Source organism: Aplysia californica, unplaced genomic scaffold (genome assembly GCF_000002075.1).
Source record: "Aplysia californica isolate F4 #8 unplaced genomic scaffold, AplCal3.0 scaffold00180, whole genome shotgun sequence".
Lineage (NCBI taxonomy): Eukaryota > Metazoa > Mollusca > Gastropoda > Aplysiida > Aplysiidae > Aplysia > Aplysia californica.
Window position 1 is genome coordinate 1,140,431 of NW_004797450.1, and position 16,510 is coordinate 1,156,940.

Consider the following 16,510-nt stretch of genomic DNA (forward strand, 5'->3'; position numbering starts at 1 on the left):
GGGGAATTTGCTGACTTTTTGTTCTATGAGTTGCAAAGACAAGTTGATCTTTTTAATGTACATGTACTTGACTTTTATTTTTGTCTTTCGTTTGCATATATTCAGCATAACATGGCTTTTCATTCCTCCCTTTGATAAATCGAGGAAAGACCTCTTCGTTCATCCCCATAGTTCCCTTTTGTCTTGAAGACTAGGTTGCTCTTTGTCTATGACTGTGAGTGATAGAAGCGTTGTGGCCAAATTAAAATGAACATTTGCCCTCCTACCTGGGGATGTAAAAGCAAGCATAACACTCGCAAAGCTCAAACCAAGTCGCAATATCATTTATAATTTCAAGCTAATGCTATTTGACATCTTCAGGGGTTGTTTTTTTTTTTTATTGGGCCCGTGTTTGCATTGTCAAGGATCAAAGAACAGTATATAAAATTCCTTTGTGAATGTCAAGTTTAAGGAATGAAACGTAAAAAAGCTACTCGTAAACAGTTTACTATAGCTGCCACTTTAGAAATAACATTTCATTGCTATGTAGATTTGAGGCTAATAAGTATTGTATTAGGAACCTAGAATTACTCAAGTATCAGTCTTCGTGTGAAAGGGAAAGAACAACGGCCAACTATATTTGACTTCAGCGTGTATGATTATGTCCCCTTAGTTTGAAACCGGATGTAGCTCTTTAACTATGCAAGTCGTGTTTTGATCACAGGTTCTTTTTCTCTTTTCGAAAAATTTCTCAGAAGAGCTTCAAGATGGCGTTCTTTGTGAACATGCGAAATTGTTTCAGATTTGCATTTACTTGAAGTAGTATTAAAAAATCTTTATGATTTGTTTAAAATTTTACATTAATGTCTTTGAACTAATTTAACTTTAAAGTACTCTGTCATGTTTGGTTTTTTAATGACACTGAAGATTACTGTTATATTTCAAGAAAAAATTTGATCGACATCCAGTTCATCAAATAGTTATAGTAAGAAGAAAATCATTAAGTAGCTCTTTCGTTCTTCTGAGAAATTATCAAATTTTGTCACTCAGGAAAAGAAACCTCTTTCAAAGAGAGATAATCAAGTAAAAAAGATGCACCCCTAGTATAAGCAGTCGAAGTCTAGCTGAAACTCAAGGTACTGGTTTTGTGCTGTGACATTTTTCCCTCAGGATTATGATAACAACTCACTCAATAGCTATAATTTAAATTCACGTTTCATGGAACCAATGATGTATAGCAATATCACTCTTTTATAATTTGAGAATATGTGTATGAGATTAGTGAAAAGTACTGGATGCTGCATTTTTTAAGAATTTCATTTTTGCACTTTTTAAAATAAGAATATTTTTGGAACAACAAATTTTTTTTAATTTCTAAGATAGCTTCAGTACTTTGTGAGATGTGGTTAATATTGCTAGTTAGGATACGGAAACAATAATAGCTAAATAGCTTTAAAATTTCCCTTATATGTTGATAGAATTCTTGTCCCTAAGAATAGCAGTGCCTCAACCAGCCATGTTGATTGTCTCCCAAACCCTTGACAACACAATAACTATTCAAATCTAACTTTAAAAAGCAGTTGAAGACAATAAATAAAAAAAATTTCAAAGCAAGTTTATGGTCAAATAACACTAAAAGTTTTGCTAAATGGCTTTGCTTTGCTCAAGAAGTGTTGTAGGGTATGTGTGTGCAAAGACTTCTTTCTTTTGTAATGTCAGTGTAATCGTGCGCACTACACTCCACAAGAAAGGAGTCATAGAAACCTTCCACAATGTAGGCTTCGACAGCAATTGTTCTCATGCTTTTTTAAATGTTATTACATAAGATAACTTGGCAAAAGAACATCTTTAAAAATACATTTTAGCGTAAAATGAAACAAGTCTTTGCAAATATGGGTAGATAATGTCTTAATAATATCATCTTAAATAAATTTCAAGTTTTTTGTTAAAAATCAATTTTTCCCTTTATTTCCTTTTTTAAATTCAAGTTTGAGCAAATGCGTCTTGTGTTAGGCCTATCTTTCTTAGGCATACACACATAAGTGAACTCCTCGGGTTGCTAGTTTGTTTAGTTTTGATCAATAGCTTCTTTTTAGCACATGGTGGTTTTGTCAAAGACAGACACCAATCATTGCAGTTCTCCTAAGTAGCTGTCAAATTATTCTTGAAGTCGTCCCCGTATACAGCTAAGTATTGGCAGGGCTACTGATACTTTCACTCTCTTTGGTGCAACTGGATTCATGCCTTGTGATGTCAGTGTAGTTAATGTCATGGTTAAGAGACTTGAACATCAAGGTTTCTGTCCAACAGAATTTCAGAAGCTCTTCTTTTCTGTAGGCTTTTTTTTCCCTACCGTACGTCTAATGGCTATCTGACATTGTGTTGCACTGGCAGCATACCTATGTTCTATCTTTTAAAAAATGTTGTGTTTCTTTGTTTGTTTGGTTGTTGTTTTTTTTCAAATCAGTGTTGAAAGGGGCTCGCGGTCTATCCAAAACCATAGTAAAATAGGATGAAAAGAACTCTACTGTTAAGGTATTGCCGTTATCCAAATTGAATGGATATATCTCCAGCACCATTATCCTTATATTTCATGGGGGCAAGTGACACATTCTGAAAACATTTAGCAACAGTTTTTTATTCATGGAATGTATTTTACTTGAAACCATTTGGGTGGTGTGTCCTATGTCAGAGATGAAAATATGCGTTTTTTTAACATTTGTGCGTGCCTAAAGAAAGGTAGCAGAAGTCGGATTATGTCCATTTTGAGTTAAGGGTTCTACCTTATAGGAATTTCAATGCTGAACACAGAGGTCTTGGAAATTTTTTAGAATCTCAATTCGCTTTTGAGATATTACACATTTTGCGAAGTAGGGTATAAAGATAGAATTTTGAGAAAATGAGTTTTTAAGTTTAACAAATGTGAGAACTATCACAAACTTTTAAAAAACGATATTTTTGAATGTATTTGTTCATGGAAAATTTATATCCAATTTGGCATTCAGTTGACATCAATATCTTGAATGGAATTCAATGTTAAAACATAGCAGGGAAGAGAAAACGTGCTTCAAGAATTTATTTAAACATCTTTTAAAAGTAGTTTCCATCATTTGAATATATTATACCCTACCTCAAAATAATTCAAAATATAATATTTAGAACTCAAATCAGTGAAAACCCTTTTACTCATTTGCTACAAATATTTTCGGCTTGTCGACGGATTTTTTTCGGGAGGGCAAAATGAGATGGTGACTAGTGCGCAGTTCACAGGTCTTTGGGGCCACAAGTTCAAATAAATATCAACATATTATATACCAAAATTTTCAGTATGGTTTGTAGAATACATCTGTAATGTTTATTTGTGTATTTTTCAACTTTGGTTCCTATATGAGGCGATTATTCAAAACAATTTTGCTTGGACGTGGATACAATTTTAAAATATAAAACTAATAATCTTTGGTGAAACTAAAAAAATTTGTTTGCACCTAGTCAAATGATACATCAAAATAACCATAAATGAATATAGAACAGGAAAATATTGAAAAATTTGCAGTTATTTATATACATTCCATAGAATTTGTTCATTTGGATCATAACATCTGATATTGAAAATTTTTTTGTAAAATTGTATAATCTTGAAAACAAGGACAAGATGCAGTCACAAACAGAAAAAAACACTCGTATCTCGTATGAAATTATTCAGAATTGCCTTTGGAATAAACCTATACATGTCTTGAGAGGTACTTTTTGTGTAATTGTAGTGATTGTGGGTGGTTGGTGGGTGCTCTGGTGTGGTGTGCTTCTTCTTTCCTATCAAACATCTATCGTCCTTATCTCCCCTTCTTCTTTTTTATGTTTGTTACTCTCTTGTAACACCTCTAATCTTCTGGCGCTCATATGACCTTATGCAGTTGCGAGTGCCGTAAAACCTCTACTAAAACTACTACTAAAAAAAAAAGTAGTGATTTCGGGGAGAAAAAAAAAATGCTTTGACAATTTATATCTAGACCTAGATCTAGCACTGAAAAATATTAATTTCTCAATAACAGATCACTTTCAATTTGAATCCAATAGTAATATTCTAAACAAGAGTCCTAAATTTCTTTAGTGAGCAAAATAATGATACATTTTGTTGTATAAAAGTGCTAAGACTGGTGTCTGGGCTATAATTTGGGCATCGCTATAAAACAAAGTCACTTACTTAAACTTCGAAATCGCAATTTAAAACTGAATCTAAACTTCTGATTTTCGGTGGAAACGCTTGACCCGAAAGTCAATGTAATATTATATCCTTTATTTTAAAATGGATATGTGGATTGGAATAAAATCTAAGCTAGAAGTATAGGTCGGCTTGGCATACGGAAGACACTTTCGCCGCGTCGCGGGGGTAGTGAATGCGTTAAACGCATTGTAAAAAAATGGTGGATCTATCATTTTTGTTGTTGAAACCCATTTTGGTCAAAAAAAGGGATTTTTGGTATTATCAGCCTGTAGCTCAAAACGGTCTGGGGCGACTTTTGGTACCTTTCTCTAGGTGCACACATATATGATTGCTTTCTACTTGCATCAGCTAGGACGGGGAGGGGGGGATGTGCTGTATCTGCTGTTCTACTCCTTATTCTTTGACTCAGTCATCCTGATCTGTCCCACAAGCAACTGCGGTGTAATTGTTAGGAGTTTAACTGCTACATACAGAAGACTTGAGTTTGATTATTGTGTGGGTGAGGCTACTTTTATCAAGTATTTCTGATTCCATTTCTCATTTAGTATGGGTTGGCTATGACAGGCACGGTCAAAGTAGCCCCACTTTTTAAATTATCTAATCCCGTAATGGGGCCGTCAAATATTTTACAGTTGCGCATATTCAGTTTCTGGCCAAATTTAGCGCTGTCGCACTGACAAGGTGTAAACCACGACTCAAGGACTTTGTCTTTCAAATTTGCTTAGCTCCAGGAATAGCATGATTAATACTCATTACAGATCCTGCTCATAGATGTCATGATGTATCTTAGGGCTAAAAGCTGTCAGATCTTTTCCCCACTCCCCATCCCGGCTAAGAGCTACAACAAGCTTGTACTTCAATATTGTACTCTGTGTTCTTTTTCGCGCTTGACTCAAAGTCATGATTTTTAAAGAAATTTGTTAATTCAGGTTCTTTGCAAAATGTTAAAAGGGTTGTGACTGCATTGGTACACATAGTACCAGGCAACTTAAATTGTGGATTCAAAACGACATAGTACCAGGCAACTCAAATTGTGGATTCAAAACGACATGAACAACAAAATGGATAAAATGAAAAATAAAAAATGCTTGAAAAAAATAAACATTCCACAGTAAATGGTGCTCATAGGCATAAATTATGTTAGAATTATAACTACAGTCTACAATTTTTTTTTATGGCCCGTTTTAATGCTTAGAAAAGTTAAGGATGACTTAAGAACAACGTTCTTCTGATATGCCTTGTCGAAATATCATCATATGTGGCTTGAGTTTTGGCTGGTTGGGGGTGATGAGAAAATGTTCAAATTTTTTACTGTCTTTTTTTTACTACACACACGTGTTTGTACATGGTTTATACAACATACGTGTTGAGCTCTTCATACAAGGACAGGGATGAAATTCACTTTTCATTAATATAATAGTTAGGATGATAGTCTAATTTAACTTTAACTGTCATTCTCTGGATCTGACATTACAGGTCTTGTGAAATGATTGTATTTTCGTATGGAAGAGGATTCGTAGATGGTTTTTGCTTTTTCTTCCTGGACGTTTAAAATATGTAAGACATTCTTCGGAGCCCTTTGGACATTGGATTTTCTGAAGAAATGCAGCTTTGACGTTAAGGGGAAAGAACAAGGATAATGGAATTTCCTCTTTCGCTCATGTAATTGTGCCCCTTTATTTCGAAACCGGATGTAGCTCTTGCTCTGTGTGAGTATTTTTTCGTGGAGAGATTGTTTTCGACCCTTATCATGAAGAGCTAAGACATGGCGTCTCCTGAATATGTGAAAAATCGTGATGAATTTTAGAAAAATTTTACCCATACTTTCTCAAGGCCAAATGGAGTGAGTGAAGAACAAATTTACCCTTGTCTGTAATGCACACATCATGCTTGTTAGAATTAAAATTTTGCTGCAGCAACTTTATCTTGTACTTTGATTTGTGATAATCGATATATCACCAGTGAAACTTTCACATTCGACAACAGAGGAAATGTATTTTGAATCCAAATTTTTTTCCTCGGAATTCTAGGATTTAGAATAATAAATGAGTTGTGTATCTAGAACATTCAAGTTGTCCTGACTTCTTAATAGCATCTTGCATATTTGTGGTCTATAAAAAAATATTTTTCTGCTTGAGGTTTGAGGGGGGTTTTCAGAGGGGTTCTGTATGGTGTCTTGCCAGAAATACTTTTAAAATCTTCGTATGAGGATCGTGTGTCAGTGATGTGCGCCCTCAAATGTACACAGACACATATAGACAAACACACACAGATTGTCGTCCATAACAAGAACTAACGTAAGCAACATTTTTAGCGAAATCTAGTTAGAACCACCAAGCAAATACTTAACCTATACTCTATATCACGTCTTAGAATTCTGGTGTGGGTACCGTTAGCCGTTACAGAGTTATTCGCGTTTTTCAAACTAGCTTATCCACCATTTTGCAGCGTCACAAGGAGATTTTAAACCGCTGTCCTGAATAGTTAAAAAATAGTACGTGATTCAGGCTACGAGATGTGTAAGGTGTATGTATGCCTTGGGCGCGGGCTCTGTTCAGTTATTCCTACAAATATTTTTTAAAATTTGCCCGTGTGGGTGGTTAGCGGGTGCTCTGGTGTGGTTTGCTTCTTCTTTCCTATCAAACATCTATCATCATTATCTCACCTCCTTCTTTCTTGTGTTTGTTACTCCATTGTAACACCTCTAATCTTCGGCACTTATGACCTTATTGTGTTGCAAGTGCCGTAAAACCCTTACGAAAAAAATAATCTGCCCATGTGAATTGTGTGTCAGTAATTACAGTCTTACAGATACACATACATACTCACACATGTAGACTTTTAAGATGTGCAGGTGTGTGTATTGGGGGGGGGGGGGTTGCTTTTCATATAGTATACTTCTTAAGTGAAGTTGATAGAAAAAAAATACCCTGCATAGAAAGCATTTCGACATGTAACATATATACAACACCTAACTTACATAGCAACGTTGCCTTCTTCGAACAAGACAAGAATTCTTCCACTTCTTTTCCTCCTTTCAGTGTGTGTGTGTCGGGGGGTGGGGGGGTTGTCACAAATTTCTGTCAGTGTGCTGAGACGTAGTATCCGCCTATACTGGCCCTGACAGGCAAGGTAAAAGCAGGCCTCTTTTCTTAATTGTCTAAATGTGTTGATTGGGGCATAAAATATTTATGGTTTTTTACGTCCCTTCGGTGAAATTGTGAGCCTGAAGCTAGTATTCAAGTCACTTGTGAAATTTTATGTAAAGAGATCGGTTCATAAATATATATATAAATTCTTCAGCGAAGTTTTCTCAACAGCTCACTCATCTGTATATTTACCCTTAATTTAACTGTGTTTAACTTGCATTTCTCTATTCTAGAACTATGGGTAATAATCATGATTTTTTGGTTTTTATTCCTTCTATGTGTACACAAAAGGAGTCTGCTCTTTTGAAGTACTCTGAGCACATAAGAAAAAAATTACATGTATTAATTTCTCTCAAGTATACTTTTTTTGTTTTAATTGAGGTTTTACGGCGCTCGCAACTGCATACGGTCATATGAGCACCAAAGGGTGGATGTCAACAGAGAAGTCCTTTCAGGGAATCTGACTTACTCTGCTCACCTCTCTAGCTTCAGCAGCATAAAGTCTGCTTCGACTATCAAAGCACCCCGGAAATAGCGGGTCACCAGAGTGTGACAAAAATACAAAAGAAATAGAGGAAAATGACGATAGTAAGGATTAGGAAAAAAAAGGCAGCAGTTCCCTGTTGTAGTTCAGGCTCTGTTATGAGCATGACATTGTTAGATCAGCTCATTTACACTTCTACTGTGCACTAGAATGAGAAATGTCCCCCCTTTGGGAATGGCCTAAAGACATTTCAGTCAGTGGCACCACCCCGGGGGGGTAAGTGTACTTTAGCATTCCATAAACTAACAATGGTCGCAAAATGCCATAACTTATTAGTGAGTACACTCAAATAACGATGAAACAACTTCTGCCTCACTCATTATAAAAAGAGGGAAAACTGGCTATGAAGCCCCTACCGATGATATAATCTGCTACTCAGATCTGACATGTAACTTAATGTTATGTTATTGTCTCTTTCAGATGCAAGCATCCCGGCGTGCTTTCTTCAGGCAGCTTCCAAACCGGAAAATTACCAAGACTCGTTTCAGCTGCTGGTTCAAAAATTGTCCCAGAGGTCTCCGTCTGTCGGCAAGCCCTCCTTCCTGGCCAGTGTTGAAAAGCTCAAGGAGTCGTTTGCGTCTGCGTTGAGCCCTCTCTCACCAGGCACTCATGTTCCACAGCCGGTGCTCTCGGTCACTAGCATGGTGCAGACAGTCCCTGATGTACATCCGCAGACCAACAGGGGGAAAGCGGCCGGCGCTGCTGGCTACAAGCACTTCCGCAGAAATGGTCGACCCGTTCCGAAAGTCAAGAGTTCTTTCAAACCTCCTCTGAAGACAAAAGGACTGAAACAGACAAGCAAAGCTACAGTATGTAAACCCAAAGATTCGGAGTTGCTAGTCAGTCTGAACAAGGCGCCCAGCGCTGTTGAGCCTATGTGTAATGATGTTATTGAGAGTGAATACCCCATTTCCAACTATTTGAAGAACTTGGCGATGAAAGTACATGTAATGCAAAACCCAGAGCCAGCTTGTTCTTCCAACCCTCCGGAGGCAGGCTCTAAGAACTGTTTGAAGCCCTTGGAGGATCAGCGCATCGCTGTCTCTACTGATAGCCCTGCACGTGCACCCTTGAGCTCTGCAGTGGCTTCCTCTGGAGACCCTGTCTGGCCCTTGTCTGGCAGTTCAGGGGTTAAGGTCCATTCTTCCTCTAGAAGTGTGTTTTCAGCAAAACAGAAAGCGAATGTGTCATCGAGGAGTGAGAATGAGCAGAGAGAGCTGGCCATGGAGATGGCGGATGACGACATGGGGTTTGTCATCGAAGTTCTAGACGATAAAGCCATCACGGGTGAGGAGGATGACATTGCCGACTGGCTTTATCAGAACCTGCCAGATACGGAGAAATGTGATTCTAACACCAACACCAACAGATGCCTACAACAACAGAGTCTCAATGCAAATGAGAGTAGTGTCTCCAGCAGCCGCGGGTCAGGGAGAACGTATGTGGGCTTGAGTGACCAAGCGTCTGACCACTCCACTCTGACACAAGGAATGCAAATTGTGAACAGCTCAGCGGTTGTCCGTGATGTCCAGGAGCAGACAGTGGACAAGCATTCTCAAGGCATGCCAAGTGATTCTAGTGCAGCACAGTTGCCTGACTTTAGTCAGATATGATTTCATATTCTGAGATCAGATACTTGTTTCACGGAGCTTTGTGTGAAGAGACATTATTATGATCTTCTCGGAAATATGTTTGAGGAGACCATGAACCCGTTGCTTTTTTTTTTCCATCAAGGTTCCCTCAGCATGCTCACTTTCTTATCTAGTCCCCCCAACTCCCCTCTCCTTTCCCCCCACCCTCACCTTTCTTTTGTTGTATTTTCTTTTTTCTTTTTTTTTTTTTACCCCATTTGAACAGTGTGAGGTTTAATGAAGCGGAGAAAGGTAAATTCATTAATTTTATCATAGTGACCATCAGCTTATTCATGAAGGGGCTTGCTTTGTGGATGCTCAGGGTGGAAGCTGTGTATTGTTCGTTAGAATGTCTGGAACAGACACCAAAGTATGCAGGTTGTGTATAAGGCTGTGAAACAGATACCATCTTACTAATGTTTAAAATTCGGCAGGTTCAAGAAAGCTTGTGCAGGGCATTTTTCTTCAACTATTAGTGCAATCTTCCAGGTGTGATCGAGTGATGTTATGCAGCGATCATTTTATGTATTTCAAGTTTTGTTCTGTTTGCAACATGTCATGCGTGTGACCAATATCAAACGGTGTCCTGTCGTTTGTTTGTTTGTTGGTTTTGTTTCTTTGTTCAATAGGAAATTTACTTCCGTCTCCTTGAAAAAGGATTTATAAGTGAGATTCCAAAGGGTTTGTTCGTTTTGTTTTCTTTCTGTTTTTTCCCCTCATGGATTAATTAGTTTTTGTATTTCTGTCGGATAAGGCAATGACATATACTTTGGGATTGATGTCAGTTGCAAATTATTTTTCTCCTTCCCTGTGGCTATGGCATCTTTACTACAAAATGTGTGCCAGATTCAAGGAGATTGTGCATGGTCTATCATTTTTGTATAGCAGTATTGTGCAGTAGAAATCTGCACAGATTCCCATCAAATGGGCGTCATAGATCTTAGAAGGGGGTAAATTTTCTTTCTCTTTATATAATATACATATTATATACAGTGTCATTCCACTGGAGAGATAGTTTTTATCTTATTTTATACTGTGCCAACGCTTGTCCACAGTCTATTGTGGTGAACCACATCTGTGGTGTAGGGGTTACACATTTTGCCATCACACACAGATTGAGTTCAATTCCCGAGTGGGGAGAGTTTTTATTGAGTACCTCCAACTTTCGGTTTGGATGTTGTATCCCTCTCAGCCCAGACTGGCCCTGACAGGTAGGGTTGAAGCAGACTGCCCCCTGAGCATTCTAAGATTGTGTTGATGGGGGCATAATCTGTTGTTTGTTATTTAATTTCTTCTTCTTTTTTTCCCCCAAGCAAGGGCGTTTTGCTGCTGGGATCTTACTCTAATAATAAGCTCTTTGAAGATTTGAGTATAAATGTTTATTATTATTCTTGGTTACTTTCTTTGCTACGCAAACAGTCATGGAGTTGTGTATTACTATTGCCTCCTTGATGAATCAGATAAAGATTGGGCTGCTTAGTGCAAATGGTCACTCAGCACATGATTGCTTTGAGTGTTTGGCAGGTGCCCAAGCACAAACAATTCTCCCCCCCCCCCCCCCCCCCCCCCACACACACACTTTTTTTTTCATTACTTTGTACCTCTATCTTTTTTTTTTTTCAAAGATTGTTACAAATATTATGTTTTTAAAAAGTTGCCCCTATCAAAGCAAGCCATGAATTCCATATTTTTCAAAATGTGTTGTGTAAGTTACTGTAAAATTTATCTTCATTTGTGATAGTAAATTAATAATATTAGAGATTATTATAAGGCCATGTATTACCAATTACTGGGAGGGGGGGGGGGGGGTGCTCTTGTTTTTATTTTATTTTCTTTGAGATGAGGGAGGTTTCAAGAATGGATTATAATCTATCTTGTAATGGCCCAAAGATGAGCGATTGAGTGTGGCCCAGTAGTAACATCTTTCTTGTCTTCTCTTTTCAAACATTTTTTTCTTTACAATCCAAATAAATGCTGTGCAGTCTGTGAGAGAAAAAAAAAGAATTTTCATTTGTTCATGCCATTATTTATATTCTGCTTCACAGCAAACTTTTTTAAAAAATAGGCATTCAGTTTCTGTATGTTCATGAGATTCATAGCTTCATTTTTGTCCAGCATCGAAGAGGGAAACAAAAAGGATGGATGTAATTCATTGTTGTTTTGTTTACTGTTGAACTATGATGAGGTTGCTGGTTTTCAGGAACTTTGTAGTGGCTATTGTTTACTTTCTTCATTCCGAAGGTCTTTTAGGTTCTCTTGAGAAATGTGAAGGGTTTTAATGTATCATGTTCAAAGATTTAAAAACAAAACATTTTTTATCAGCTGTTCTCTTTATACCGGTAACTTTCAGTGCTTTCAAAATATATTGATAGATTGGTACTAGTACATCATTGCCTGTGTTTCTTGTACCTGATGTTGCCTGTATAGTAAAATATGTTTACAGTCAGAATTGTGTTTCTTATTTGTTGCATCTATTGAAATGTATAAAGCATAAGTATTTAAATCTTGTGGGGTAGTTATAAAGGTTCTTATTTTCTGTCTATCTTTCTTTTCTCCTTCTCTCTCTCTCTCTCTCTCTCTCTCTCTCTCTCTCTCTCTCTCTCTCTCTTGTGTGTGTCTCTCTCTCTTTCTCTCCTCTCTCTCATTCTCTCTCTCTCTGTCTCTCTCTCTCCTCTGTGTCTCTTTCTCTCCTCTCTCCTCTCTCTCTCCTCTGTGTCTCTCTCTCTCTTTCTCTCCTCTCTCTCTGTCTCTCTCTCTCTCTCTGTCTCTCTTTCTCTCCTCTCTCTTTCTCTCTTTCTCTCTCTCTCTCTCTCTCTCTCTCTTTCTCTCCTCTCTCTTTCTCTCTCTCTCTCTCTCTCTCTCTCTCGTACACACATAAAACACTCAGGGCTGCCCATCACCATGAATTTGGCGGAATCATTACAATTACAAGTTTTATGTTTTATTAAAATGCAACCATAATACATGTACTGCTAATACCCCTGATTCTGATTTTTCAACATCTCAGTGTGTTGTGATACAATCAGGATAAAATGCTGGTGACATGTTCTAGAGCCCCCCGCCTTTGTTTACGTTACATTTATACTTGACTAACAACCCCTGTCTTTGATACCCCTTGGAAGAAGACTATCCATAGCCATATTACAATTTTTTTAGTCGGGTTACTAAAAACTCGTCAAAATAATGGAAGTGAAGAAACTGGCATTTTTCTACAGGTTTGGGAATTTTTGTTGAATTTTTGTTTTTTCGTTCAGCACCTTTCATGCCCTTTTATAGAAACACATTACTGTGTGGATTTTACTGAAAAATGTTGATTAAAGGCATAAAAGATGTACATTTTCAGTTTCCACAGACTCTCAAGCTAAGGAAATAACTAAACTTTGGCGATCATTTTCGCTAATTTTACCTCTGAAACAATGTGACCCCCACCTCCTTCTATTCAATCGCCAATGTCTCGATTTGTATCCAAGATAAATAGATTTTGTTTTCGCAGAAAGCAAGGCGAATGGACAGGCTTTAAGATGATACCAATAACTCCATATGTCAAAAAATTGACGAGTGCCTGATTCCACCGCGTCATGACACATAATATTACATGTAATATGCTGGTGGGTGGGCAGCCCTGAACAAAAAACATACACACACACACACACACACACACACACACACACACACACACACACACACACACACACACACATACACACACACACACTTATTTCCAAAATGCCCAAACATTCACATTTTCAGTGTGGAAACATGAGGCAATAATCCCAGCACTCGGCTGATTTCCACTTGTTAAGAATTGTGGTGTGCACAATGGACCAAGATGTTGAATGGGAACTAAAGTAAAACTAAAACTACATCGTAAAAACATTTGGGCTGAAACATCACAGAAAACTCGATCACGGATAGCTCGTACAATGTTCCATTCCCAGACAACTGCTAAGCCTGTATTTTCTTTGTACTGGCAGTACTGTATACTCCAACACTCATACGTATGTTGAACAGCTCGTCTCAAGCAAATCAAATTTTTCTTCACAATATTCTTGAATTCAAATGGCCCTATAGGCATGAAGCAATACAACTTGCCCAAGGTCATTGAAAGTATTTTGGGCACATGAGCCCTTCCTCCAGCTTGCCCTCACACATCGTAAAATACACACTGCTGGTATTGAGATGCATCATCGCACATTTCCTGTAGTATAGTGTGTATAAGTGGTAATTGTAAGACGCCAGAACTTCCGTTAATCTTGTCACGTGAGGATGGGTTATGATGTGTAATCGAAGAGAAACCCTGCGGCACAAGAAGATTGTGCTGTATGATTTGTGAATTAGATTTGTATTTCTGTACATGTGTGTGTGATTGTGTGAAAGGTGACAGTATAGATCGGGAAATGATTACACTAGAGGGGTGGTTGGTGTGTTGTGACTAATGCTGTTTACATTGTCATGGTTGTGATCTGACATCATCATCACATCACTGCCTTTCTCACCCTGGATCAGGATATAGGCCACGAACCGACACTTTCCACCTTTCCCTATCCTGGGCTAGTCGCTTGATGTCACTCTATGTCTTCCCACTTTTCTGTACATCCATTCCCGTGACTCTTCTCCAGGTTCCACGCGGTCTTCCCTTTGATCTTTTACCCTGTGGGTTCCAATCTAACAGTACTAACACTTGCCTTGTTATGCAGCTGCTTGACTTCCTGAAAGTGTCGGCTTTGTCAGCTAGCCTTTATTGTTCCTACTGATGCAGAAGCTCCTCCGTCTCCCAAGATGGAAAAAATGTAAGGCGTGTTTGTTAGTGTTTCTATGACTTTTCTTTTTTACTGGGTCGGGTAGTTGGCCCTCCGCAAACTGGCACTTTTCAGGTGGCCAGACCTATGCACCTTTAGTCGCCCCTTACGACACGCAGTATCATGGAAGGTGTATTCTTTACTGCCCCAATATTGGGCCCCCCACCTTCGGGGTGGTGATCTGACGTAAGGGCCATATTTTTTTAAAGATCAGACGTAAGTAGTAAATATCTCATTCTCATCAGCATCATTCTATCACCCATATTGCACAGAACATAGAGAACGGATTCGAAGATAAACACCACACATTGATTGTATGATGACTGGATAGATCTGGAAAAGGTGTGGAAGGACGGGCTAAGACTAAAACTCCGCAAGAGCGGTGTAATTGGAAAATGTACAGGTAGATCACAGTTAATTCAGTACTTCAACAGCCGGAAAGCCCGACTACAAGGGAGGCATGCCAGTTAATCACAGGCCCTAAAGTTCCTCTAAAATGTCAATTCAGTTTGTGTTGTTCAATATTTTTTCCTTTTTGTATGCAAATCAAAACAAATTTAAATTACTCTGTAAAATTTCAACAATGAATGTTCTTTCGTTAAAAACAATGGAGAAATAAAATTCAATTCATAGTGGGCCTGTGACTAACTGTAGTTTGTCCTGTGACTAACTGAGCCTGTGACAAACTGGGCAGTACCCACTACAATATGGAGCCAACAGTAAAGAAAGGGACTCTCAGACTCAGAGAGGGGGTCCCTCAAGGTGGAGTCCTAAGCCCGACCCTATTTCTGATCTTCATCAAGTCACGGCTCGAGGACCTACCCCGCAAAATAAAGGGAGATGCAAATGACCTCGTCCTGAAGATGCTAAGACTAAGAGTTAAGAGGACCGTGTTTCAACGGCCAGTTACCGAGTCCAACAAACACTTGACACACTGGAGAAGTGGACCAAACAGTGGCTGATAAAGATAAGATACGTAATAATATCTTTATTGTCCAGATCCTGGCACATTGGTTTGGTGTTTCTCCACGTGGACACACTCACACACACAAACACACACACACACGCGCGCGCGCGCGCACGCACACTCATGCACACACACGTAGGCTTACAATTACATGCATACTATAAATGAGCAGCAATATAATCAACAATAATCTTAAGCTATATATCTATACACACTCAATGTTGTTCTGATGCATGCTCTAAGGTCGTAAGTATACTTATATACTATACAAGATGGTTAAGATGGAAGCATTTTGAAGGATGGTGGTAAAAATGACATTCTATATATCTTTCTTTGTTACAGATCAGAAACCGAGATCTTTTCCTTCTGGCTGATGTTTTTATTTGAGGAAACAAGGGATGTTTGTTGTCTAAAAAGATGGCATTATTTTTTTAGTGCAAGCTAAAACATGAGAGAGATGAAGCTCACTTGGAACGAGCTTGGAAGGATGACCTAGGACAGAGATAAATGAAAGGAGCTAGTTCGCCTATACCCTGCCAGGGGTGGAAGGCATTGATGATGATGTTGTTTGAACCCAAACTAGAAAACAGACGCTGACATTTTTAAAAGTGGAAAAGGAAAACACCGATGTACAACATGTATCAATTTTGAAGTATTTTATAAAGATACATACCGATCTACGAAACCTATAATTTTGTAAATTCTTAGCTCAAATTGGCTCAAAATAATAAAACTCCGGTTCTGTTAGTGTTAACATGACGAAAAGGTCGACGTCTCTATGTTGAAATTGAAGTCAGTCTTGCTTGGGGTTATTCAATGTATTGCTTATTTTTCGCCAGGGGTCCAGCCGATGGTTTTGGATTGTATGTGTTCTGCTTATTTTCTTTTCCTATGTTGCTTCTGCCTGTCTATTTTGTTTAATAATAATATAATATATAACATTTATATAGCGCATTTCCAAAAAAGTAGCTCAATGCGCTTTACATTGGAATACCCATTTTTCAAAAACCTTTCTTACTACTTCCTTTCTTCTCATGCAATATACATTAAAGCGCGCACACGCACGCACACACACACACACACACACACACACACACACACACACACACACACACACACACACACACACACACACACACGCACAGAGAGAGAGAGAGAGAATAGGAACAGAACAACTATAATGAAAAATAACGTTAAAAGCTTATGTTTGTTTGTTATT

At 38.2% G+C, this 16,510-nt stretch overlaps 1 protein-coding gene across 2 annotated transcripts in view; it reads left to right on the plus strand.

The window, feature by feature from the left end:
* Positions 1 to 11,083, plus strand: part of LOC101860249 (serine/threonine-protein kinase pkn6) — a 39,337-nt gene extending 28,254 nt beyond the window's left edge. For both annotated transcript variants that reach the window (XM_005098352.3, XM_005098353.3), the window contains exon 11: positions 8,315 to 11,083. In XM_005098352.3, coding sequence (XP_005098409.1) covers positions 8,315 to 9,507 — 1,193 coding nt within the window. In that variant the 3' untranslated portion in view covers positions 9,508 to 11,083. The remainder of the gene's footprint in view (positions 1 to 8,314) is intronic.
* Positions 11,084 to 16,510: the final 5,427 nt, after the last annotated feature.